Source organism: Petaurus breviceps, unplaced genomic scaffold (assembly GCF_028583685.1).
Source record: "Petaurus breviceps papuanus isolate PSGF00001 unplaced genomic scaffold, PetGlider_PUasm1.0 90625, whole genome shotgun sequence".
Taxonomy (NCBI): Eukaryota; Metazoa; Chordata; class Mammalia; order Diprotodontia; family Petauridae; genus Petaurus; species Petaurus breviceps.
In genome coordinates this window covers 2,453,121-2,476,827 of record NW_027187289.1, presented here as the reverse complement: position 1 = coordinate 2,476,827, position 23,707 = coordinate 2,453,121, and the positions used below count along the sequence as shown (strand labels likewise).

General features: G+C 38.5%; 1 protein-coding gene across 12 annotated transcripts in view; it reads left to right on the top strand.

Moving 5' to 3' along the window:
• DOCK9 (dedicator of cytokinesis 9) overlaps positions 1–23,707 on the top strand; it is a 356,429-nt gene that overhangs the window by 79,221 nt on the left and 253,501 nt on the right. For 5 of the 12 annotated variants that reach the window (XM_069064165.1, XM_069064170.1, XM_069064163.1 and 2 more), the window contains exon 1: positions 17,833–18,159. The exons of 5 other annotated variants lie outside the window; for them this stretch is intronic. In XM_069064165.1, coding sequence (XP_068920266.1) covers positions 17,998–18,159 — 162 coding nt within the window. In that variant the 5' untranslated portion in view covers positions 17,833–17,997. Of the gene's footprint in view, positions 1–17,830; positions 18,160–23,707 lie in introns of those variants that run through there. 2 more of the 12 variants (XM_069064159.1, XM_069064172.1) reach the window with 2 other exon arrangements.

Sequence of the window (23,707 nt, the reverse complement as noted above, 5' to 3'; positions counted from 1 at the left end):
TTTACTGTCCTTGCAATATTTAAATGGTGGTTAGGTACTTGAGCCAGACCATTAGAGTGTATTCAGTCCCTCATCAGAACAAGTGGCTGTGGAAAGGGAAAGAGGACCCTAGGGAAGAGAATAAAGAGATTAATTGGGAACCATCTGGGTGTGGGAATTTACCGGGGGGCAAGTGTTATTATTATTCCCATTTTACAGCTCTTGATTTGCCACAAGTCTTATTATTAGAAAGCTGGATTATTGCCAAATCCTCCTTGCAACAGATCTTGCTGCTTTAAAGTCTCCCCTTTGCAGTCCATCCTTAACAATGCTGTTAAATTAGTCTTTCTTATACAGAGATTTGATAATGTCACTTCTTGGATCAAAGCCCTTTAATACATCCCTGTTGCCCAATCAATAAAGAAGGAAGGAAGTAAGCATTTATATGTCCTTGTGAGATAAGTGAAGACTCACTCTGACTTTGGTTCCAGGTCTTTTGCATCCTGGTGCCTCCTTAACCTTTTTTATTTCTTTTTCTTTTTCCAAAGATAAGGCTCTTTATTAAAATACGTAAGCACAAATAGATGGTGAATTATGCCTCCTTACTTTTTCACTTGTCTCATACTACTTCCTTCCTGATATGTTTTGCTTCAGTCCAATCTTTCTCTTCCTCCACAGTCTTCACTGTCTACCTGGAGTTAGGAAGACTGAACTCAAAATACACCTCAGACACTTACTGGCAGCTTGACCTTGGACAAATCACTTCATTTCTGTCTGTCTTATTTTCCTCACCTACAGAATGGTAATAACAACCTCTATTTCTCAGGGTCCTAAAGACTAAATGTGACAAAATTTGTAAAGTGCTTAGCCCAGTAATAGTAATAGTACATAGTAATTTGTATGACTATAGTAATTATATTACATATAATATTTTATAAAATATGTAATTTATATAGTGTATAAAATATATAATTTATATTATAATTAATAAATCCCTACCTCACTCCTATGTAATTTCTTCCGGAAAATCTTATTTCCCTTCTTTTCATCCTATAAGAAAAACTAACCTAGTGAGGAGTGATAATTTTGAAAATAATACTCTATGAAGGAAAAGGAAAATCATATATTTTTGATTCACAATTTCAAGACATAATAAGAACCCTGGCTAATTTTAAGACATAATAACCATTATTGGCAACCTTGAAAGTCCTGAATGTCGTTAGGAATCTCCTTCAAAATCTCCACAAAATAATTGGAGTAAGTGGGTGGGATCTGGGATGAGGCTTGATGATGAAAACAAGTGGTGAACACACATGGAGTTAGACAGTTCTTTCTGGCAGCCACCAGGTGGCATCTTTGGACCAAAACAGTTTGGTTACCATCAGTAGTAATTTGCAGAGGTGTTGAAGAAATTTCTTCAGTATTCAGAGTGGCTATGCATTTTTATTTCAGACATTAAGTTTGGTATTTATAATTCAAGGTCTGCATTTACTCTTTGCCTTTCTTTTTACCTCTTCTTTTGCTTGGTGAGGCTCTTGGAAAAGGTTTTGTCCTTAGTTTATCTTTTTTGAGGAAGGTAGATGATAGCCTAAGGAACTAAAGATTAAAATGAGATCAATCAATCAATACATAAACATTTATTAAGTGCCTATTATGTAGTAGGCACTGTGCTAAACACTGGGGGTACAAAAAGAGGCAAAAGACAGTAGTTTAAATCTAATGAGGAAGTCAAAATAAAGTGAACTATATACAAGATAAATAGGAAATAATGAACAAAGAGAAGACGCTAGAACTAAGAGGAGTTGGGGAAGGCTTCCTGGAGAAGGTGGCATTTTAGTTGGGACTTGAAAGTCAAGCCAGGGAGGTCAGTAGTTAGACCAGAGAAGTGAGAGCATTCCAGACATGGGGCACAGCCAGAATACCTAGAGCAGATAGCTGGAGTTTCCTGTCTGTGGAACAGCCAGGGGACCCAGTGTCACAAGATGGAAGAGTATGTGTCTGGGAGTAATCAGAAGATTGAGGGTTCAAAGACTCTTCATGGTCACCAGGGCCAGCTAGGTGACATAGTGCATAGAGCTCTGGATTTGGAGTGAGCAAGATTTGAATTCAAATCTAGCTGTGTGAGTCTGGGCAAGTCACTTAACCCCTGTTTGCCTCAGTTCCTCATTTATAAAATAGGGGAACACTGGAGAAGAAAATGGCAAGCCACTCAATTATCTGCCAAGAAACTCCCATGGACAGAAACCCATGGGGTCATGGAGAGTCAGACACAACTGACCAACAACAAGAAAGGGTAAGAAGACTGGGAAAGTAGAAGTCTAGATTGTGAAGGGCTTTGAATGCCAACTGGAGCATTTTGTATTTGCTCCTAGAGGCAATGGGAAGCAATGGGAGCTTTTGAGGGGGGGTGAGTGACAATGAGGTTTATCACCTTAGTGATAATCTAAATGGAGGATGGATTGCTGTTGTGATAGACCAGGCATGAGATGATGAGAGCCTGCATTAGACCTTATTGTCCTCTGATATTCTTCTGTCAGCCATTCATCAAAATCAGGATTCTGCCACACAGGTACCTGGAATATGTTACCTGAGAGCCCTCAGCCTAGCATGGTGGAGCCAGCTAGAACAACTTGGGTTCAGTTTTCACATCAGATCCTGATAAGTTTAGTGACACCGAGTCTTCAAGCCCCAGCTCCCTTATCTGTAAATGAATAGCATTTACCTCATCTGGTTGTTGTGAGGTTCAAATGAAAAAAAAGTATGTAAAATACTTTGCAGAAAATGCAAGTAAAATGCTTTGTAAACACTTAAGTGCCATATAAATATAAGCTACTCATATTTTGAGCTGAACTGAGCTTCCTTATCCATTCTCCCTTTGTTTTTGTCTAGACACAGGAAAATGGGAAAGGAACTATGTTTGGTAATAAAAAAAGGAAACTCCTAGTTGTCCAACGATGGTCACAGAAAAACTTGGTAGTTGACTTCCTTTAAGCCAGCCGAAATTCGGTGGAAGTAAAGAATAGCGGGACTCAGGAATTACTTGAATTAAATCATATAGAAACGTGCCTCTCCCAATGAAAATATTCAATTAATCCACTAGATGGAGCAAGTAGTTTAAACATGATGTATGAGTAGCAGTTTTAAAAATGTCTTGTATTTCATATAGAGAGATGATTTCCCCCTAATTCAAGATGGATTCAATAAATGTTTATTATACACCAGTGAGGTGTGCTGAGCTCTGTGACAGATGCTGGGGATAGTAGGAGAGAAATGACACCCCTTCTCTCCCGCCACCCTGAAGGACTCAGTCCGAAGTCGGGGAAGACATATACACAGATAATTGAGAAACGAAGGTGAGTGAGATGTGTGAAAGGGCATAATGAGAACAATGCTGGAGAAGTGCAGTGAAGGACTGGAGGCAGGAGATAACAGTTCTGGCCATCTTCTTTCATATAAATATTCTCTGAACACTTATTTAAGATCTTGCTACTTGCAAATAATGGTGTTAAGTACTATGTCTGGTACAGAGAAAAGCAATGTGGGGTAAAAAACTTAGGGGACTGAATATCTGAGTTCTGGTTTGGATTCCCATTGACTAGTTGTGTGACCTTGGGAAAATGATTTAACCTTTTATGTGCCTTAATTTTCTCATGCATAAAATGATACATTGAACTTCATAATCTCCAAGGTCTCTTCCAGTTCTTAAATTCTGTTGTGTTACGGTATTGTGGCATTTTCTTTCTTCTAGAAGTTTATAGTCCAGTAAGGGGTGTGACGTTTTAAAAGTTCAAGGACATGGTTTCTGGGTAATTTAATCACTTTATTAATAAGGCTAGCATGTTTATTAATAAAAAGAGGTTATGCCAAAGACCCCTCATGGCAGTGGGCTCACAGTTTATATGCCCTTGGAAGAATAGGTGTTCCTGAGGGCGGCCATCAACTCTGATTAGTTAATAATTAATGAGAAAATGAATATTAACAGTGAGAGGTTGGGCTATATCCCAGTGAGGATACAGAGGGTACAGGACTTGGATCACCTAAGTCTTGGTCAAAGAGACTTATCAATTTTCATATTACCTGTCTGACAAAAGGAAAAATCCATATTTTTGCAGACCTGTCTGAGTAAATACAGTCTTTGCCTAAGATTTCCCACATTGGTTGATTTCTGAGTGAGGAAGTAGAAAAGGAGAAAAACCTTGGTCTTGATTCAGCAATTAGTTATTAATACAAGAGAGAAATAATTTTTCTCAGGCATATACACATTTATACACATACACACATGCATACACATGTATGTATGTGTGTGCGTGTGTATGTACAAATAACTACAGGTTTTTCTAAATCTTTTTGAGAGACATTGTGGCCTAATGGATAAAATGCTGGACCTGGAAGTACAAAGATTTTTATTTTAATTTAATTTTAGTTGCACCTTCTGTTTATGACTAGTGTGATCCTGGGCAAATCACTTAATCTCTATCAACCTTAGTGGTATCCTTACCTGTAAAATAGGGCTAATAACAATATTTATCTCATGAAGGATCAAATAAGAATATATGTGTATACTATATGTATATAAATAAATATGATTTTGTTCACTTTAAAGCACTGTGTAAATGTTAGGAGTTGTGCTGATCAAATGAGAAAATGAATGCAAAGTACTTTGCCAGTCTTTTTGAAGCATTATATGAATGTGAGTTATTATTACTTAATGGTATCTTAATAGGTCACTCCCATGGATAAGGATGGCATAGCACATGTTTTCACTAGGGCTGCCTGGAATCTGCAGTTATGGAATAGACATTTTGTCTCTAAGACTAATTGGACCCTGCCAACAGAGGTGTGACCCTTAAACTCATTAGCACCATTCTCTTGCTGAACTTACCCATCCATGTTATAGTTTCATTGCTCATAAGAGAGTTTCCTCTATATTCTTTTAAGCCTGCTTGCTGGGGTCAAATGTATCCAGGCACTGCAGGATGTGGCTATTTTTGAACTCTAACTAATAAAAAAGGAGCCTGTAGTTTAACCTGGCTGCTGGCACATGTGCATCTCACAAGCTAATGCCGTCTTATATTCTTGGCTTCTGCTAGTGAGCATTTAATAAAGCAGATTTACCATTTTCATTTTTCTTCTGAATTAAACTCCCTGTGGGAATGGTTAATTTGTGCATTTCTAATTTCTGATGATTTTAATGAAATGCATGTCTGCCAAGTAAAAGCCTTTATGTCAATTGAAATTTTTGTTGATTGCTAAGTACATAGGAGAAAGATAAATGAGACTATAATACATGGAAAGGAGCTGACCCTATTCAGAATATATAATATATTTGTTTTTTTTTAATCTAAGCAGGGTTGATATCGTTAAGCAAGTCTTCCTAAAGTATTTTTTCTTTATCATTGCCACTTTCAATTCTCAAATGAGAAACTGAGGTTAAAGATTTGCCTAAAGTAATATAGATAGATTGTTAAATAGCAGAGCTGACATTTGAACCTAGGTCCTCTACTCCAAATCCACTACTTTTGCCTGATAACTCATAGTAACGGAATCAGAGGAAGAAAATACTCTATGATTCCCATAATGAGTCATTGGACAACTTTTCTCCAAGATTGATGAATGGGATGTCAAGATGTGTCTTTCTGGTCAAAGAGAAGCAGTGGAATTGAGATGGAGTGGTCAGATTATTGTAGAATTAAAAAACATAACATCATTTTGTCCCTCCAGGTGACTGCTCTGAAGTTACTCATCTGTGGGGGTGAGTCTTCTCTTATCTATTGCCAGAGACATTGGAGAACTGTTGTAGGACAGCAGTGAACTCAGAGAATTTCATTAGATTCTCAGCGGGTCCATTAATTAGGGCTAATCTTTGCTATTTGGGGGTGAAGGTTATAGAGAGAACCTATGAAATGATGGAAAGAACATCTGCCGTTGTCAAAAGATGTGGGTGCAGGTTCCCAGTCCAACACTTACTAGCTGTGACTATGTGACTATTAGCTCACCATTTAGAACCTTAATCCGTTTGCTCATTTCTAGAAAAGGGACCATACCTGGATCAAATACCTCAAAGAGTTATTATGAGAAGAGCACTATGTAAACTCTAAAACACCATGTTGGTGAGCTATTGTTACCATTGGTGGGATATTGAATAAGTTCTGAAATAGTTAATTAAAATGAAGACTTTACACTGATTATTTAAAAACTACCAATTTGGGGCAATGATAATTTAAACCTGTCAGGTTTTCCTGCGAAATATACTTGGACCTCTCAGCACCTGAACTTCCTGATTATGATTAGAGCCTAAACGATGAGTTGAGAAAGAGACAAAGAAGGATGGAAAAGGAAAGCATTTTCCAAATTATTTTCTTTGACAGCTGGGGGTCCTTGAAAATTTTGGTGCTAGTGATATCTGTCTAACATTATATTGAAAATTAGATGTGTGTAGAAAGTACTTAATGTGTTCATTTTTTTTCTATATGAAAATAGGTTAAATTTCTTCACTTTTGTTCCAAAATTTGCCCAGGAGTATTGCATTCAACAGGATAGCTGGGTGACACACTGGATAGAGTTCTGGGCCTATAATCAGGAAGATTCATCTACCCAAGTTCAAATTTGACCTCACTCACTTCCTGACTGTGTGACCCTGGGCAAGTCTCTTAACCTTGTTTGCCTTAGTTTCCTCATTTGTAAAATGAGCTGGAGAAGGAAATGGCAAGCCACTTTAATTTCTTAGCCAAGAAAATCCCACATGGGGTCACAGAGTTGGATATGACTGAAACGAATGGACAACAATTCCATTCACCAGGCCCAGCAATTAGGGGTTCTGTGAGCATGCTTCCAACTTCAGAAATGGTTCTTAGACAAATCCATTTGGGAAAATCTGACCTAGGTTATAGAGATGGCCCCCAGTGAAGTTATTTACTTGAATGTTTTCTTGTCTGTTTTCTGGTCTTAGACTGGATCTGGATCTGGCCCAATACTTTGCAATAAGATTTTTTAAAAATAAGGCTTTTTTTTCAAATAACAAAAATACATTTTATCTCCTTCCTACTTCCTTCAACCAAAAAAAAAAAGAAAAAACAAAATTATTATAATAAACATGCATAGTCAAAGCTAATTCTCACATCCAATAAGATTTTAAAATCTGAGTCATAGTGTCAGAGAGTGCCAATAGAAAACTCCAAACCTTAAACAAACCTTTTTTTTTTAAGATGTAAATGCCAGAGAGACATAGTGATGTAACATACAGAAGTGTTGAACTTGTAGTCAGGAAGAACTTTGAATCAGTCAATCAATCAATTAAACATTTTCTAAGTACTTACCATGTGTTAGGTACCATTCTAAGCTCTAGGTATACAAAAAGAAGTAAAAGACAGTTTCTGCCCTCAAGGAGCTTACAATTGGAAATGGAACACATTTTCTAGCTTTATGAACCTCAGGCAAGTCATTTAACTTCTTTACAATTTGGTTTCCTCACCTGTACAATGGGTATAATTGTAGCACTTACCTCATAGAGTTGATGTAAGCATCCAATGAAATAATGTAGATAAAGAGCTTCAAGAATTTTAAAACATCTTGAATATCAGCCACTATTGTTATTGTTGTTCTATAACAATAATATATGCAGTTCTTTTATCCCCATTGAATTATTTCTTCATCATCTTCCATAATAAATATTTATATAATGACTTTTATGTGTAAAGTCATCCATGAAAATTCTTCTCCCACTTTTTCTTCATGACTTTGAGGCAGATGTCTGTTCTCAAAGGCTACAAGCCAGTGGAGTCCATATTCTGGCAGGTCTTGCTAAACCATAAATATTTAGTGCTACCCTGATTGTGGACTGTATGTCTCTTATCTGAGGCCTGTCACTGGGATGGCAACAGCTACTTTCTTCATATTGGTGGAGGGAAAATCCAAACAGATAAAATCATAGATTCTCAAAATATATGGAAGGCTCTCTGCGTGATCATTGTTTGGCCCCCAGCACATTTTTTCCCTAAAAGTTGCTGCCTCAAATCCTTCACATGGTACAAATGATGTGCATGGCTTAGAGTCAGTATAGTTTGTAAAAAAAAAATCTACTCTTTCTTCTCTTTTTCTCAATTCTTAATATATCTTTGATATAGATTGACTTAGTGTTCAAGTAAAAACTTTACTGGGGAAAAAAATCTGCAAGACAAGTTTCCTTGAATGAAGAGGAATGGATAGCTCTAACCACAGACCTCAAACCTTTCCTAATGTAACACATGATTCAAGGTTATTGGCCTGACAGAAGGTTTCCCATAAATATCCAGGAAATTTAAAGCAGAGTAGCTCCAGCTAGACTCTGATGGAAAAGTAATTTTTACCATTTTCTTGTTTTCCCTTTCTTTGCCATCCATGAAGTCAGTAGACACTTCAGGGAACTGAAATGAAGAAAAAGACATTTTGCCTGTGATGATACTTTAACTCTTAACTGTATCAAGAAACGTTGACAATATTTGAAGTGCAAGATATCTACTTATATCATGGTTTCCCTTGTTAGCGTCCCATATCACTTATCTGGCCACATGCCCTTAAAGCCCTAGAGAACATATCATTGAAAGAACATTCTTTTAAAAATCCATATGTTATTTTGGATTGCATGTTCCAGGCCAAGTATTTCAGTAGTTACTAACTTTAGGCTGCATTTGAGGCCTAGTTTTATGCAATTTCTTCATGTCAGTCTTTGAGATGGAAAAAAAATCAAATCTTAGATAACTGAGTTTTTTGATAGGGTAGGGGATCGTTCGAGCCTTCTCAAGGCGGGGGTTGCCTGCTTTTCATAAGCAAAACATAATTTAAAAATAGTTTTCTTGTTATATTCTATGGGTCAATCTCATTGATTGTGCTCTCACATGCTATGTATAATCTTTTGATAATCAGCTTACATTCAGGATATATTTCAAAATTATTGCAAATGCACAAACTCAGCTTTTATTATTATTATTTTTTAAAGCAATTGGGGTTAAGTAACTTGCTCAAGGTTACACGGCCAATTATTTCTGGGTGTGGTGCTGAGTATCTGAGCCCAGCTTTGACCCCCAGGTCATCCCGACACTGGAGCTGGTGCTCTTACTTGCTGAGCCACCTGGCCGCCCCTAAGCAACTGGGGTTAAGTAACTTGCTCAAGGTTACACGGCCAGTTATTTCTGGGTGGGTGCTAAGTGAGCCTGGGATTCAATCTCCAGGTCATCCCGACACTGGAGCCTGGTGCTCTTACTCTCTGTGCTACCTGGCTGCCCCTCAGCTTTTATTTTTGAAAATAATTTCTTTTTATTGTTTATGCCCTTAGGAAGTTTATAAGCCTTAAAAAATATTGTTTATTTTTTCCTTTTAAAATTTCTCATATTTTAATGGATGCCTTTGTTTTTTACATCATTTGTTTCTGAGTATATCTTTCCCCAGTCCCCTACCCAGCAAGCTGTCCCTTATAACAAAGATCTTATTTCCCTTCTTGTTAACAGCTTCCCCAACAAGAGTGTTGGTGTATCTATCTAAGGGAAAGATTCTTGTATTTCTTTTTTTTATTCCAGAGTTTATTTGTTTTTAGTTTTCAACATTCATTTTCATAAGATTTTGAGTTCCAAATTTTTCCCTATCTCTCCCCTAACCCCCACCTCAAGATGGCAAGCAAACTGATTACTCCTTACCCCAGTCTGCCCTCTCATATATCACACCCCCCATCCCTCCCCTTACACCCTTACTTTCTTGTAGGGCAAGATGAATTTCTATACCCCATTGCTTATATATCTTATTTCCCAGTTGCATGTAACAATTTTTTAAACATTTGTTTTTAACATTGAGTTCCAGATTCTTTCGCTTGTTCCCTCCTCACCCACCCCCACTGGGAAGATAAGCAGTTCAATATAGGTTATACACACATGTAGTTATGCAAAACATTTCCATAGTAGTCATGTTGTGAAAGACTAATTATATTTCCCTCCATCCTATTCCACCTCCCATTTATTCTATTTTCTCCTTTGACCCTGTCCCTTTTCAAAAGTGTTTGCTACTGACTACCTGCTCCCTCAGACTGCCCTCCCTTCTAGAATTCCCCACCTCTTATCCCCTTCCCCCCTACTTTCCTGTAGGGTACCCAATTGAGCCTGTATGTTATTACCCTAAGGGAGAGATTCTTAACGAAGGTTAGGGGATGGAGAGGGTAATACCTGTGAATTTGTTTTTAAAAATATGTTGGTAAACATTTTAATATATTTTCTTTCCTTTTAAGCACTATATATTCTATTTTATCTATTTTAAAATATTATTCTGAGAAGAGGTCCAGAAGTTTTGATAGACAGCCAAAGGGATCTATGACACAAAATGACCCCAAAAAGGTTAAGAACCTTGAGTCTAAGAAGTTTATGATGTTGCTTGACATGATACACGTCTGACACAATAATAAAAAAGTATAATGCTAAAAAAGCCATCACATTTCAGAAATGTTAGATTTGGAATCTCGATGTTAGTCTGAAAATCCTTGTTCACATATTTTAACAAAACTGATCAAAAATCATTGTTCTTTTTTTTCTTCCAATTGTGGCTTTTACTGAACACTCATTTGCTAGCAGAGACTCTGAAAAGCCTAATAGAATTTTGTTGCTAAGTTGACATTGGGATACCTAGATATTAAATGAGGAGGTTTTTAGATGCCTTGTGGAAATTGAATTTTCTTAGAAGAGTATGGTGGAAACAAAAAGTCAATTCTAAATTTGATTTTGTTTTGCCATCATTAATTTGCTTTGCTTGTTCTTCTTTTTCTTCATCTAATGCTTTGAGTAGAGCTATGCTTTGGGTTCTCTTAATATTTATTCAGTCTTATTTTTGGGGGGTGTTAAATCTCCTCTGCTGACTAACTAATTTCAATTCAACAAATATTTACCAGGTACCTACAGCAATTCAGTTTGTCCAGCATTAGTTGAATAACAGGGCACCTAGATGGCTCAGTGGATAGAATGCTGGACCTGGAAGCCAGGGGCAGGAAGACTCATCTTCCTGAATTCGAATCTTGTCTCAGACACTTACTAGCAGTGTGACCCTGGGCAAGTCAATTAACTCTGTTTGCCTCAGTTTCTTCATCTGTAAAATGAGCTGGAGAAGGAAATGGCAAACTACTATAGTATCACTGGCAAGAATGTCCCAAATGGGGTAGCAAAGAGTCAGATGCGACTGAGATATGATTGAACAATAACGAAAGTTGAATGATTGTGTGTACTTGTGGTGTCTATAATAATTATTATTATAATTATAGTCATATTTACTATGTGCCAGGCACTGTGCTAATAAGTGCATTATAATTATTATGGATCAGTGAGATCCGTACATAGGCCTTAATCTTAAGGAGCTTTTGATCTGTTAGGAAAAATAACATTAATAATAATAACAGCTGACATTTCTATAGTGTTTACTTTGTGCCAGGGGCAGCTAGGTGGTACAATGGGTAGAGCACCAGGCCTAGAGTCTGGAAGACTCATTTTCCTGAGTTCACAACTAGCTTCAGATACTAGTTGTATGACCCTGGGAATGACATTTAACCCCATTTGCCTCAGTTTCCTTATATGTAAAATGAGCTGGAGAAGAAAATGGCAAACTGTTCTGGGATCTTTGCTGAAAAAACTCCAAATAGGATCACAAAGAGTTGGATACGACTGTAAAATGACTGAACAAAACTACATGCCAGGCACTTTATAATTATGTCATTTGATTCTCACATAATCCTTATGATCTATTTGGATGAATGGTGTGTACACAAATAAATATAAAAAAATGTAATAAGTGCTTTTGGGCAGGAACATGTACCTGCAGGGACACGAACAAGTACCATGGGAGCATAGAGGAGGAAAGGATTATATTTCAGTGTTGGGAAATCAGAGAAGACTCCAAGATCTAGGTGATCTTTGATTTAAAAATTTTTTTTTTGTTTTTTGGAGGGCAGTTGGGGTTAAGTGACTTGCCCAAAGTCACACGACTAGTTTTTGTGTTAAGTGTCTGAGGCCAGATTTGAACTCAGGTCATCCTGACTCCAGGGCTGGTGCTCTATTCACTGCGCCACCTAGCCACCCCTCTAGGTGATCTTTGACTTGAAACTTGAAAGACTCATGGGTAGAGGGAAAAAATGATAGCAAAGACACAAAAGCAGGAAAATCATTGGCCAGGAGCAAGAAGGCAAATGTTTGGTTTGCCTAGAGTATGGACCTGTCTAGGGGAAATCAAGAAAGAAAGAATAGAGATAGATTGGAGCCGGATTGCAGAGATTTTTGAATCCTACATTAAGGAATTGGTTTTTATCCTGCAGTCACTTAAGGTTTTTTAAGCCACAAAGTGCTTTAGAAAATTAATTTGTCAGTGGTGTGTAGGATACAAGAAGAGAGAGACTCTCTCTCAAAAGGCTATCACTCAAAAGGCTATTACAGCAGTCCTTGCATGAAATGATGAAGAGGTCTGGAAAAAAAAGATGCAAAAAAGCATATGAAAGAACAATCAGTAGGTCTAGATATTGAGGATGGCGGTGTACAGTAGAGAGCACTAACATTTTGAGGCTCAACACATAGGAGGATGGTGGTGTCACTAACAGAAAAGTCCACTGGGTTTTTGTTGGGGAGACCAAGATGAGCTTAGTTTTAGTCCTGTTGGTTTGAGGATAAACAACTTTTAAGAGATTGAGGTCAGGATTGGAGGGATAGGTTTGGGGATTTTCTGTATGAAGGTGAAAGCTGAGGGTGTAGGAGTAAGTGAGATTCATTAAGAAGAGATATATAGAACACACTGGTACAAGTAATCATTTAATGTCTAATTACATATAGTGCTTGTGTTAGAGGTTCTCACCTGATATGACAGAACTAAGTATAGTTCTGAGATCTCTTAGCTATCTGGTTTGTTGGTTCCCGCCCCAGGCCCTTCAGTATCTGGCCCTTACACAAGGATAATGTCTAGCTTTCCTTATGAGCACTCGGTCTCAAACTGTAGCATGGTTTTATTGATACAATTAAAGATACAGAATGGACTCACCTCTAAGTGTGTAGGCCAGACACCTTGCACTTCAGTTGGCTAGCCTTCCTGGCAAGGACCAGTATTGTGCCTGTGATCTATAGTTCTACTTGGTATTGGGGTCCAGTAAAGAGGAAGTCTAGCATTCACTCTTCTGCTTTGGTGTTCTGTATCTTGGGCTTCTTTCACCAGCATCAAGTGACTCCAATCTGTTTCAATCTTCTGCTGTTTTAACCTCAGTGTCATAGTCTTGCCCCTTCACACAAGGGATTTCTTCAGGAACCTCTGGGAATGCGACTTTGCTGTACCACTCAATTACATCTCCATTTTCCAATATGAGTTGACTCATAGTGAGTCCATAGCTGTTTATCTCCTCCCTCCTCCAGTGCCTGGGCAGTGTGCTACCTGCCCACATCAGCACAGTGCACTGAATTATTTGGAATTTGGATAGTAATCCCCACTCTGTTTTTCTTTCTCTCATCTTCCACTGGGATTTCTAGCCAGGATATATAAATCACCCGAGGCTGTTTCTTGGAGATCTTCCAGAGGGAAGTGTTAAGGTTCCTTTAATTCAGAGGAGAGCAATACCTTATTTCATAAGAAATTCATATTAATTTTATTTCAAGACTATCCAGTGTATAATGTGATGCAAAAGAAAAAGTCAAAACCAAATACAGGTTTTGAATTATCCATTTAATTATTTCATTCATTTATGTGGTTAAATCACTTTCTTGACCTTCTTTTATTGCTTTACTTTTTATGGCAGTCTATATTGTACAAGTCCACTGGACTAGCAATTTGTAAACTTTTAATCAGCAAAAAAGAAAAAAAAATTGGTTTTGGTATTTGATGAATCCGCAGTCTCGTCTTGTTGAGAGATGATGGATCTGAAAGGAATGGAATGTTTTGTACCCAATGGATTTTGTTAGGTTGGAAAATTCTGACACAATTATAAAAAATGCTTATTTGAGTGATCCTAGGAAACTAGTCTCTTTTTCCTTTTTTGATGCTTGTTGTGAAGTAGTTACTTTTTTCTGTGTTCTCTGAATAGAGCTAACAATTCAGATTTTGGATTTTCTTTACAGAAAATTCAGTAGCATTTATCTAGTCGGATAAACATTTACTAAACACCTACAAAGTTTCATGACTTTTCCCTTCTGCCAGTGTTAGCTGCTTCTTTTTATTCATTTCATTCATTCATTCATTATTCAATAAATATTTACTGAACTACTTTTTATGTTCAAAGCACTACATTAGGCACCACAGGGGATGCAAAGATGAATAACACATAGCTTTCATTCTCAGGGAGTTTACGATCTAGTAGGAAGGGGTATACAAATAACTCCATGTAATACAAGGCAGAATGCGGTAGGAGCCATACATGACCCATTGTATAAAGTGCACTCCAGAGGAGCATGTCATGTATGCTTGGGTGGGTCAGAAGGTAGTGTTTGAGTCAGTCTCTGAAGGAGAGATAGTATTTTCACAGCTGGAGATTTTTATAGTCATCAAAACCCTGTTTCTGAGGGTCGTGTAGCTTACATGGCATGGCTCTCAGCTCTGGATCTGAGCTGTTTCTAGTGATGGAGGGGGGATACGCAGCTGCAGTGGCCTGGGATACAAACTGACTTGTATTTAATACTTTGCACATATGTTGTATATGCTTTTCATTGCATATGAGTTCAATGTTTATAAGTGAATTTCTATCTTATTACATGTACTTTGTCATATCTGCATCTTCCTGCATTCTAAAACACAATGTAATTCTTACATTTTGGGGTATGTTGCTGTGTGATAGAAGGTATGTTTGCCTATTGAATTTCCTGATGTGCAAAACTTGGATATAAACTGAAGTCTCACAGCTCTGCTAAAGCAGCCACCTTCACGATGAAAAGCTGTTGTCGTTCATTCTCTGGATGTTGTTATGTTGTGTGTCAGGGTCTTCACTGCTGAGATCTTGTGTAGCTGTCAAGGATTCTGTGCATAAAAGTGTACAAGAGAGAAAAGGAGTTTTATTTTACATTTTTGGGGGTGGGGGTCAAGGGTGGGGAGGGACTTTAATGCCAGAGCTAAACCGGTCATTTAAAACACCAATAAAAATCCTCTTGGTTATAATACTTGGGATGTCCTTTGAAGATCTTGTAGTATTCCTGTATGTCAGTTACCATTATATACTTCAGGGATCTGCATTTTCCACAGCGGGAGAACAGCTTCTACTCATAGAGATATCAACCCCAAGGTATACTGAACACTGGGGGAAAATCACGCAAATCCATCCTTTTCTAGTGTGAAATACTCTTCTTGGCCACAAAATACTTTATGTTCCTGGTTGTCCCAATTGCTAGTGCCTTCCCCACCTCGCAAACTGACTTGTATTTAATACTTTGCATATGTGTTGTATATGCATATGTGTTGTATATACTTTTCAGTGTATAGATTGTGTTCCCCTATCAAATATAAGCACTGAGATGACAGGGAGGGAATGTTTCCTTTTCATTTTTATTTCTGCATTTTATTTCTCCAGCAAAATGTGTGACATGTTGCTGTTAATGAGTCATTTCAGTTATATCTGACTCTTCATGACCCCATTTGAGGTTTTCTTGGCAAAGATACTGGAGTGGTTTGCCATTTCCTTCTCCAGCTCATTTTCTAGATGAGAAAACGGAGGCAAATGACTTGCCCAGGGTCACACAGCTAGTAAGTATTTGAGGCCAGATTTGAACTCAGGTCTTCCTGACTCCAAGCCCTGTGCTACCTAGCTGCCCTCCTTGGCATGTAGGAGGCACCAAAAAAGTACTTGGTGATTGACTGATGTGATAAGAGGTGTATTATAAGTATCTATTGATTAAGAAAAAATAAAATGGCAGATTGAACCCTGGGGGGAAAATAATGCAAATCCATCCTTTTTTTTTTAGCATGAGATTCTCTTCTTGACGACAAAGTATTTTATGTTCCTGGTTGTCCCAATTGCCTAGTGCCTTCCCCACATCACAAACTGACTTATATTTAATACTTTGCATATATGTTGTATATACTTTTCAGTGTATATGAGTTCAGTGTTTATAAGTAAATTTATATCTTATTACATGTATATTGTCATATCTACATCTGCATACATTGAAAAACACTACGTAGGGCAGCCAGGTAGCACAGTGAGTAAGAGCACCAGCTCCAGTGTCAGGATGACCTGGGGATTGAATCCAGGCTCCGACACTTAGCACCACACCCAGAAATAACTGGCCGTGTAACCTTGAGCAAGTTACTTAACCCCAATTGCTCATTAAAAAAAATACTATGTAATACATACATTTTGAGGTATGTTGCTGTGTATAGAAGGTATGTTTGCTTATTGATTGATTAAGACATGGATGGACTCATTGTAATAACATATCCTGGCCCCCCAGTAGTCCATGGCTCCCAGCCTGTGACACACTGCATTAATAATCTGTTGAGGGAGTTGGCTTGTGGCCAAAACCTTTTATCACCTGGTGGCTGACCTTCTGGTGATGAGCATCTCCAGATGCTGCTGGTGCCCAAACAACATATTAACACCATTTCTTGTCAGGCCTGTATGCCTAGCCTTTTCTGGCTCGGGAGGGTGTGCCAGAGCTTTCTTTCTTCCAGTTTAGAACTTGGTACTGATGTTCACCCCGTGACAGAGCATCAGAGCAGGACTTTAGTGATGGTCCTTAATCACTATAATTCATCAGCTATAGCTAGTGATGTTACAGCTGTGTATATCATAGCCTGAAGATGAAAACCATCTGTTGCTCTATGCATCAAGGAACAATTTCCGAACAGATCTTGGAAGAGTAATAATGTGTGGAGGGCGAGGGTACAGGAGGGGGGCTCTCCCATATGTTTATCTTGGGCTTTGTTTGCCAGCTTTGCATTTTAAAGAAGTGGGATCTGCTGTGAAGTACTCAGCCTAGCTGATGTATTTGTAGTGAAACACACTCTCATTAGTCATTTTGGAAGGAATCACCCTACCAGGTAATATCGAGGTCATTGAGTTCAGTCTTTGATGAAGGAAGAACACCAGTGTGCTGAGTACAAAGAAAAGACTAACCACAAGAACAAGGGAACTTTAGTGTGTAAACTGCCATCCTTAACTGCTCTGTCAGAAGGCGGATGCTGACATGGACTAGAGAATCATTCAGCCATATTCCATTTTGCACTGTTTAGTTTTCAGAGAGGAAAGAACCATTTTTAGTGGATGCAAACTTGTTCACCATTCCCCTCCTGCAAAAGGGAGGTGTGAAGGGAGTCTAAATTGACGTGGTAATCTTCTGCTCCCTTGTGACTTGCTGTCAGCAAGCTGTTTTCCCATACAGGCAAAAGGTTGCTCAAAGTGGGCTCCTGTGTGTGTTTCCATAGCAGCAGTCATGTTAATGATTTTCTCATTTTAGGGACTTTTTTTGGGCTTCTTTATAGCTTTATAATGCAGCATTAAACAACAAATAGCATATTTAGGTCAAGGAAAGAAAATGTTTCCTAATAGGAGTGCCAGGCTAAGCATTCTGGGAGGGTGATTCTCTTGCAGCCGATGAAGATTCTTTGTGGTTCACAGCAGCAGTTTGCAGCAGGGTATCTCTCTGATACTACCCTTTCATTTTGGATGGGCTCTGAGACTTAAAAATTCAAGCCATCAGCATCCCAGCCATTTTTGGCAATCACGTGTCATTGCTACCTAAGAACAAATAAGAAAAAAAAAAAAACAAAAAGATTCCAATTAAAAGCCTCTATTGGAGGAGGGGTAGACTTTCAGGGTTTCCATACAGCTGAGGTGTGTCATCTTGGTATTCCACGGCTCCTCCTGTTTCACACTCTGAGGCTCGATTTTTGTCAGTCTCTCCTTGGACGGAAGAGGATTTAGTCCAGCAGCTGATGCTTTCCTTCTGTTCAGATTTTGTTGAAGATGGTACAGTGGGAGCTTATTCCTGAGGAAGCCCAGGAAGACGATTTGGAGATAGAGCAAACAGTGATAGGAATGTGAATTTTGACAGGTTTGGGATGGGCTGCACTACTAGTGTGATCCTGTTTAAAGGCATCCGCACAGTTTTTGAAAGAAACTGTGCTTATATGTGCAAACAGCAAGGAGAGAATAATGCCCTTGAATATACAGCACACAGTTGGACAAAGGAAGATTCAGGACTGTTCATCTACTCCTCTCTGGTAAATGGTGAATTGCTTCATTGGCACATAGTTTAATAAATAAAGTGATCCTTACTCCTACCGTTAAATGTTTATTTTAATATATAGCTATGCATGCAGGGTTTATACATAAGGCTTTTAGTGGCCATAAGTCGAAAATGTGTAGTGTACGGTGTCACACATTCGTTTATGTCAGAATGCTGCATTTTAACCAAGCAGAAGTGCATGTATGGGCAGAGGTGCTGTTTCTATCTCTCTTAGTGCAGAAATTAGTATGGACTGGCTACTACAAGGATTTATAGACTGCTTACAACTTCTTCGTAAAATGACCCTTGAAATAAGCTCTATGAAAATTCATATATTTTATTTAGTGTGATTCATGTATAGCTCTTAAAAATAGAAGTAGTAACTGACAGCAGTGCTCTGAATTATTTAATCCTTCTACATTTAAGCCTTTTTACTTCAGTTCTCTGTCTGTCTGTCTCTCTCCTTTCCCTTCCTAATAACCTATGATCGAGACTGGCTTTTTAGGGGAGAGCTGTCCAAAGGGAGAATAGGAGCTAACTCTTTTGGAAGCCAGGAAAATATTCACAGTGCTTGTAATCTTTTTAAAAAGTCTCTTTGTATCATTTTTGTCTAAAGGGTTCCCTTGGTGGCTGAGTTTGAGGTGGGATTTAGTCATTTTCTTTTCTCTTCCCAGTGTATTTAATCTAGCTTTAGGTAGCTGAGGGGAAAAAAAAAAGGCATGCCTGGGGTGTGTCTCTTGTTGGCTTTCTCACTTGGAGAGTGTCCCTAGGCAGGCTCCCAGCAAGTGTCTTCCTTCTCTTTCGGTGTTCTTCATCTTCGCTTTCCCGTCTGTCATCTGTGTCTGATGGTCACAGTTCATGCCAATATAAATGGAAGGCTAATAAATGTGAAAGTATTTGGGTGTGCCCAAGTCTCAATTCTTAGTCAATTAGGTACAGACATATATGTAAAAAGTTAAATAAATAACTAAATCTGGAAGTATTTCTAGGTCATCAGTATGGGCGTTGGGTCCTGAAAAGTCAGTTTTAACATGTTACATGTACTTCTAGAACTAATTGTATACCAGTCTTGCCTAAAGGAAGAGAGGTTCATTTGGTGTTGGGGAGCTTCTTCATGTTACCCCTCAAAATTCTGTGGAAAAAACACTCACTTTAGTGGTGGCTAAATCATTTTAGGAAACAATATATGTAGGCATCAAACCTAAGTGGAAAGATATTGAGTGATTAATATTTTAAGCTCTGTGTAATGTATTTCACAATGTATATTTAAAGGGCATCTTGTATCAAAGCTATAATGGCTTGAGAAAAATGACCTTCTGTCCCAGAAGTTCCTTCAACATGGTCCTGAGGGAAGCCTTGCTGTCAGTCCACTAGGAAGTCATCTTTCTACTCAGCTACACCATCATAACTGTAATCCTTCAAACGTAGATGTTTCCAGCTTCCTTGGAATTTCAAAGTACATGCTTCTCTCTTAGTGTTACATTCACCTTTCTGCTATCAAAGCATATTTAAGAGACTTCAGTATTAAAAAAAAATTTTCCCTAAGGCATAGAAATGTTAGGATGTGGCTGGTGAAGGAGAGAATTATAATCAATTACTAGAGGGCTAGGAATGTTTTTTTCTGAAGCCCCTTGACCTACTGCCTTGAATTTGACTGTTCCATAGCTACTAATCTCATTGTGTCATATAGCAAAGAAGAGAAGACACTGTGGCAAGGTGCAGAGGTAACATTGTGTCCGGAATATGGGAGGAGTGGAGTGGGTGGGAAGCACAAAGCCTATTGTCATTGGGATGTTTCTGAGGTCAAAGAGAGAGCAAAAATGTGGAATTCCTTGAACTCTGCAAGAGGTTGAGATTAGAAGTGTGCTGTCTGTGTCTAGAGGAAGAATCTCTTCTCAGAGGTCCTGTTGAAAGGCGAGAACCATCCCATAGTAGGAAGGCAAATTTGGAATCAGGGGGTGACCCAGCGATTGTGAGCTGGCTTTGAATTTGAGGAATCTCTGATCTTTCTTTCTACTGGTTGGCCCACTGTGAAGGATCTTTTTACACAGGTGAGTGAAGTAGATTTTCTTTTCTTTTGTAGCCCGAGACTTTGCTCCTTTATAATATAAGTTGCATTTGTTTATTTGTTCATTGGTTAAGTGTGTCAGCCCTTTACTCTAAAAGCAGAAGATAGAGGCAACCTTAGACACGATAAGCTTTGACCCATTTTGTTGGCAAGATGGAACCTTCTTCTTTGAGTTTCTATTAAGTAGCATTTCAGAGTCTAGTCCTTGTGTTATTTTAGCTGATGTGAAAGATGTTTATGAATTGCAGCCTTGACAACAGATGGGCCAGATCTAAAGTCTGCAGCTGTACTTCCACCACTGGGCCAGAATGGATGACTTAAATTCTCAAAGGACCCTTTTGCCTTATCTGGTACAGAGGGCAGGAAATCCTTAGTGTTACCCCATTTCATTTTCTAGTTTCTTTCTGTGTTCAGGAATTCCCAGAGGGGAGGGAAGCCCCTAGTCTCTGTAAGTCTCTGTATTTTGTTTCATTGTGTTTGTTTTAGAAAAACACAAGACAGATATATTCATAGGTTAGGAAGGATGCTTGTTTATTCTGCTTCTGTTAATATTGAATTGAATATAATTATCAATGAGCCTCAGTATCCTTCTCTGTAAAATGAAAGTTTTGAATTAGAATGACCCAAAAGGTCCTTTCCAGTTCTAAATCTGTGATTGAGTCTGAGTCATTGAGGGGAAGGAAGGAAGTTGAGGAAGGTGAATGGTTAATGCTACAACTGGAAAGTTGAAAAAGATGGGCTCATTTCTAGAAAAGAAAAAAAAGTCATTGTGAGTTCTCTTATGGGTACATTCTTAGTAAAATTTTTTGGCTGTTCTCTGAGAGATCCCTTTTCTCCCCTCCTCCTCATCTCAGATGCTTTCTGCTACTATATCCTCCTTCACTCTTGTTTCCCTCGAAGAACCAGCCCCTCCTCTTGTTACCTGCACAAGTGGTCCCCTTCCACATCAATCTTATCGATCTCTGTTCTTCAGATCAGGTCTGCTAATCCCATGGAGAGTGGGAAGAGGGGTGGCACCAAGGCTCTGTCTTGGTCCCCTTCTCTTCTCCTTCTATATTATTTCACATTTAGTAATTTTATCAGCTCTCATGGGATTCAGTAATCTTCTCCATGCTGATGATTCTCAAATCTGTTTCTCCAGTCTGAACCTCTCTGCTGACCTACAATGTCACATCTCTAACTGTCTCTTAGATATCATGCCCTGGATGGCTTATAGACATCTTAAACTTAGCCTGTCCAAAGCTGAACTCATGATCTTCTCCAAATCTTTCCCCTTTACAACCTTTCCTATTCCTCTCATGGGTACCATTATCTTCCCAGGCACCCAGGCTTGCAATATAGGTGTTATCCTTGATCCCTTATTCTGTCACCTCCTTCTTCATATTCAGTTTGTTGTCACCTTTGCAACGTCTCCTAAATATAACTATTTTTTCCCTCTCTGATACTCCCTCTATGCTGGTGCAGGTCCTCATCCTCGCATGAGACTACTGCAATAGCCCCCGGTTAGTCTGTCTGCCACACATCTCTCCCCACTCTGGTTCAGTCTATTCAGCACCAAAATGATTTTCCTAAAGGGCAGGTCTGACCATGTCACAGTACTACTACTCAGTAATCCTGTCATCCCCAGGAACAAATACAAAATCCTCCATAGGGTATTCGAATCCCTTTATAACCTCATCCTTCCCTTGGACCCTCCCCTGGCCTCTCCTCCCTTTTGCTTATACCTTACATGCTTCCTTGTTTTTTCTAGAACAAAACACTCCATCTTTTGGCTTTGGGAATTTTCATGAACTGTCTTTCTTTCCTGAATGTTCTCCTTCCTCATCTCCACCTCTTGTCTTCCTTTTGGTTGCAGCTAAAATCCCACCATCTGCAGGAAGCCTTTTTCCAATCCCTCTTAATCCCAGTACCTTCCCTTTCTTGATGATTTCCCATTTATTTTGTATATAGCTTGTTTGGACATAGTTGCTTGCATGTTGTCTCCCCCATTAGAATGTGAACTTCTTGAGGGCAGGGCCTGTTTTTAATCTTTCTTTGTATCCCTAATACTAAACACAGTGACTGTCATATAGCAGATTCTTAATAAATGCTTAGTTAATAAAATAATAGGGAAGGAAATGGCAAACCACTCCAGTATCTTTGCCAAGAAAACGCCAAATTTGGAGTCTGACAAAGAGTTGGACATGACAGAACAACAACAATAAATGCTTATTGACTGAGTGACTTCCATGAACCATATGTGAGCATATCCATGAACGATGCAGTCCAATATTATTTTTCTGACAATAGAAGGCAAGAGAGAGATCTTAGTCTTTGAGGTTGATCTATAAACTATTTGGTTTTAACATGCTTCATTTCCTAATTAGCCTTTTTTTTAGAAGTCATCCATTGAGTTATCTAAAATCTCTCTTTGAACTTTTTGTATTTTCAGCTTTCATTGGGGATAACAAGTTCTGTAATTTGCTCTCCACTGTGTTTAGTGCTAATTATTCTTACTTGTCCTCAAATGACCTCTCTTCTGATTTGGGTACCTCCCAAGTGATAGCATAAGATTGTATAAATGGGTACAATCCATTTACACTTTAGGTGCCTGAAGATTTATGTGAAATGCTTCTCAGACTCCTATTTGAACTAATGATATACCTATAAAAGTGGTTCTATCATCTTGAGGCTTTAAATCATTCTTTTCTGGCCATCAATTACATCAGTCTTGAGGTGTAGGGATCACAGTGCCAGGTTTGGACTACAAGATCATGATCTTCTATGTAGGTTAACATTGTGCTATTAATGTCCTGCCTAATGATACCCAAGGTTTCTCTGGCTTTTTTGATGACAGCACATTGGGTTGATATTTTCAGTTAATTGCCTGTAAGGATTCTCAGGGGGTAAATCCTGTTGATAGAGCTCGGTGCTCAGAATATATGGTGTAGTGGGAAGGGCATAAGTTCTGAAATGGAGTTTGAATCCTGCCCCTGACACCTTTTAGCTTGTGGGCATGGACAAAACAATTAACCTCTCTGAACCTCAGTTTCCTTATCTGTAAAATATTATACTTTCGTGAATAGAGCCCCGGCCCTGGAGTCAGGAGGACCTGAGTTCAAATCTGGCCTCAGACACTTAACACAAAAAACTAGCCGTGTGACTTTGGGCAAGTCACTTAATCCCAATTGCCCCTGCAAAAAGAAAAAAAAAACAAACACAAAAAGAAAATAGAGATTGGACTTCAGAGCCTTAAAAAAAACCTCCCAAAACAAAAATGTCGTACTTTCCTTAGCATGGGTTCTTAAATTGTTATCTGTGAACTTGGTTTTTAAAAAATTGATCTGTATGTCGATACAGTGGCTTTCCTTTTTTCTCTTCTATTTTGTGTATTCTAACATATTATTCTGAGAAGGGGGTCCATAGGCTTCATCAGACTGCTATAGAGGTCCAACACACACACACACACACACACACACACGCGCTCTAGCCATTA